Genomic DNA, 3,126 nt, shown 5'->3' on the forward strand with positions numbered 1-3,126 from the left:
CGATAATCTTGAGCTTGTGCATTGCTGCCTTGGGAAAACTACCATACCTTTGTGTGCATTGCATACAATGTTCGAGGTATCTGTCATTTTCTTTCTTATTTTGAGGATTGTCATTTTCCTTTTATTAGGACCCGTCATTCCTTAGTGGACGTTTTAGCCGGGGGAGGCCCAGTTGGTTGAGGCCCAATTGTTTGACTGCTTTCTACCCCCCGACTCAGTGATTGTATTCCTGTAGCCCTGGTTGTTCCTCAATAAATAAGTTTTCTACCAAAAAATTAAAGTTCAAGAAAATTTCCACCGATTTCTTAGAATTTGTTTACATTCCCAAATCAGGGAACATCAACATTAGAATGCCAAGGAAATTTTTATTTTTATTTTTTTGGGGGGGGAGAGAGAATCTCAATTGAAATGACAACATTTTATTTCTGCAAATATGATACTCATAAAAACACTACATTGGAAGTGAAGTTGAAAGTGGGAAAGGGCAAAACAAATGGAAATAAAGTTGTCGTGGCAGTAACATTGGGAGATTGGCTAACTAGTTCTGAAATTGAAAGAGAACACAACAGCTGGAATGACTGGTCAATGTTGTAACTGTTTGGTGTATCTAATTTTATTGAATTCATTCTTCCCTTTCAATCAAGGTAAGCAAGAAGTCCTTGTAGTTCCCATGAGTTGTTTCTTTGATTTTCTGGGAAAGGGGAACTCCATGGTCCTTATGGAACTGCTCTTTGATCCCTTTCATGTTGGAATCAGTTTGGGTTACAACCACTCGAGTAAGTGCAGCTTTTGTATGCTCATCTGCACCATTCTTCAGTGAAGCATTCAAAATCTGTACCCGAATGACAAAGGTCAGGAAGAAATATTAAATATCAGCTAGCCGAAAATTAAAATATGGAATTTTTGTTGATGAGTGTTCATCCTTCATTACCTTGCTAAAATATACTTGAGGAGTGCAAAGGCACATAACCGCTTCTTTTATGCATAATCCAGACTCCAAATCCTCATCAACTGTCTTAGAAAACATTTCCTTGTAGTGTTTACAGATGGATTTTAGATGGGATTTGCTGCTGGTTGCTAGAATCATTACAACTTGGTCATCCTCTACTGGGTTCTTGTTGTTGTCTTTCTTAATGGCATTATAGAGGAACTTGGCTTCTTTCTTGGCGATCTCATCATTCACCTTCGAACCCTCGTACCTGTAGGCACTCAACAATGCTACAAGGAACTGCAAGTCCACCATGAAAATTCCCATGTTATAGCAGCACCAGTGGCTAGTTGATATGGAATTCAAAGAAGGAAAATTGAGAAAGAAGATGAATTGGGTACTCACATTGCGGTGATGGGCGGATTGGACATGGGAAGCAACATCTTCTTCAATGGAGCATTCAAATAGAGAATGGTAAGCCTTCCTAGCCCCCAACAGCTCTTCAGCTGATCTGGTGCAAGCAATCTCAACCAGAACATAATATGATCGGGTCCCCTCTTTCAAAGCCTCCTTCACCATACAAGCATCTCTTTCCCAAGGGTGTTTTGTCCACATAACCACAGCATTCTATACATTCAAATGCAAAGAAGAACAAGGAAAATCAACCCAGGTAGAATTTGCAGAAAGTTTATAGAAAAATTAGATCAATTTTTACCTTGAAACGAGAGAATTCACGCTCAAGGAAGGCAAAATGCTCAGCATTCCATTTTTCAAAGAGACGCTCATCTTCATTGAAGAAGGTAGGACATGACCTCTTCCTGAAGGATTTCCTTTCCTCATGCTTCCATTTTGCCAAGATGGTTATGATTGTCTTCTCATCAACTCCAAATCCTATACCCAGAAAATGAAAATGAAAATGAAACAGAAAAATAGAATAGATGGTTATGCAAATTGAAGAAGAGAAAGATAAGAAAAAAGGAGAAAAATTAAGTGCAGAAAGGTGGGGAACTTACCTGAGAAAGATCTTGTGAGAGTCTCCAACTCTTGTGGAGTAGCCATTCTACAATTGAGGAAGTGATGATTAAACTGTTAATTAGCAAGGGAAGCAACAAGGAGTTCTAGTACTAGCAGTGCTTGTATATTCTAAGTGATCTAGAATGATCCTTATATATTCAACTTCAAGGGTATTTTCGGGATATGCCAAGTAAAGTTGGGTGATCGTGGAAAGGACGTTTTGGTCATTTCAAACAAAAAAAAATTCAGACCCGAGTCCATGCAATTTTAGGTCAGAATGACATGTGAGCTATTATACAAATTATTGTTATAATCATTATATTTCTCTGATCCAACCTTATTCCATCAGTAGTCTGAACTGTCACAAATAAATTTCTATCTTTTTTCTTTTAGTATTTTATTTTAGTATTTTATTTTAGGGATAATTACTATTGTCCTCCTGTACTATAGCTTAATTACTAATGTATCCCCTGTACTTTTTAAAATTACTAATTCAACCTTCAACTTTGCTTGTAATTGCTGTTGTCCCCCTACTATTAAACTCCGTTAGTTAAATGATGATATGGCATATTTTATTTATTTAAAAATCCCAAATTAACCCTATAGTCTTATATTATTTATTTACACTTTATATTAAATTACATTACTATCCTGAATAATTAGGGAAAACTTAAACCTATTTAAACAATCTTCTTTCCTAGTCTAAAAAAAGAGAGAAAATCAAGGAATACACATTTTCAAATTTCGATATGTACTTTTCAATTTGGTAATAAAAAAATAGTAATTCCTAATTTTTTGTGTTATTTTTAATTTTGTTATTTACTTTCTAGTTTAATGTTATCAGTTTAAGAAGTTTCTACTTCCAATAGATTATTATTTATTTATCTAATTTGACGTTAGCTATTTTAAGAAGTCCTACTACCAATATGGTGCCTTTTTCTTTTTAATTCAAGATGATAAAAATACACATGTAAAATTATTTCATATGATTTTTTTTTTCTAAGTGAGGATAATATTTTATTTGGCATTCTTTTTGTAAAAGGGCAAAATAGACATTAAACATTCAACCTTAACGGCCGCTTAACACTGTTAGAATTGAGGGGGGCAACAGTAATTTCATAAGGAGTAGGGTTCTTTAGTAATAAAGCTATAATACAGGGGGCAATAGTAATTATCCCTTTATT

At 35.0% G+C, this 3,126-nt stretch overlaps 1 protein-coding gene across 1 annotated transcript; it reads right to left on the reverse strand.

Moving 5' to 3' along the window:
- Window positions 1-429: 429 nt before the first annotated feature.
- LOC149002247 (annexin D4-like) lies at window positions 430-2,050 on the reverse strand. Its single transcript, XM_089137824.1, has 5 exons — window positions 1,942-2,050; window positions 1,644-1,819; window positions 1,334-1,555; window positions 932-1,228; window positions 430-832 (listed from the first exon to the last, which is right to left on the reverse strand). Exons 1-5 carry the CDS (start codon window positions 1,985-1,987, stop codon window positions 623-625), a joined length of 951 nt encoding a protein of 316 aa, XP_088993950.1. The 5' UTR covers window positions 1,988-2,050; the 3' UTR covers window positions 430-622.
- Between the last annotated feature and the right edge of the window lie 1,076 nt (window positions 2,051-3,126).

This window comes from Hakea prostrata, chromosome 10 (genome assembly GCF_041222555.1).
Source record: "Hakea prostrata isolate BN-2017 chromosome 10, UWA_Hpros_2, whole genome shotgun sequence".
Classification (NCBI taxonomy): Eukaryota; Viridiplantae; Streptophyta; class Magnoliopsida; order Proteales; family Proteaceae; genus Hakea; species Hakea prostrata.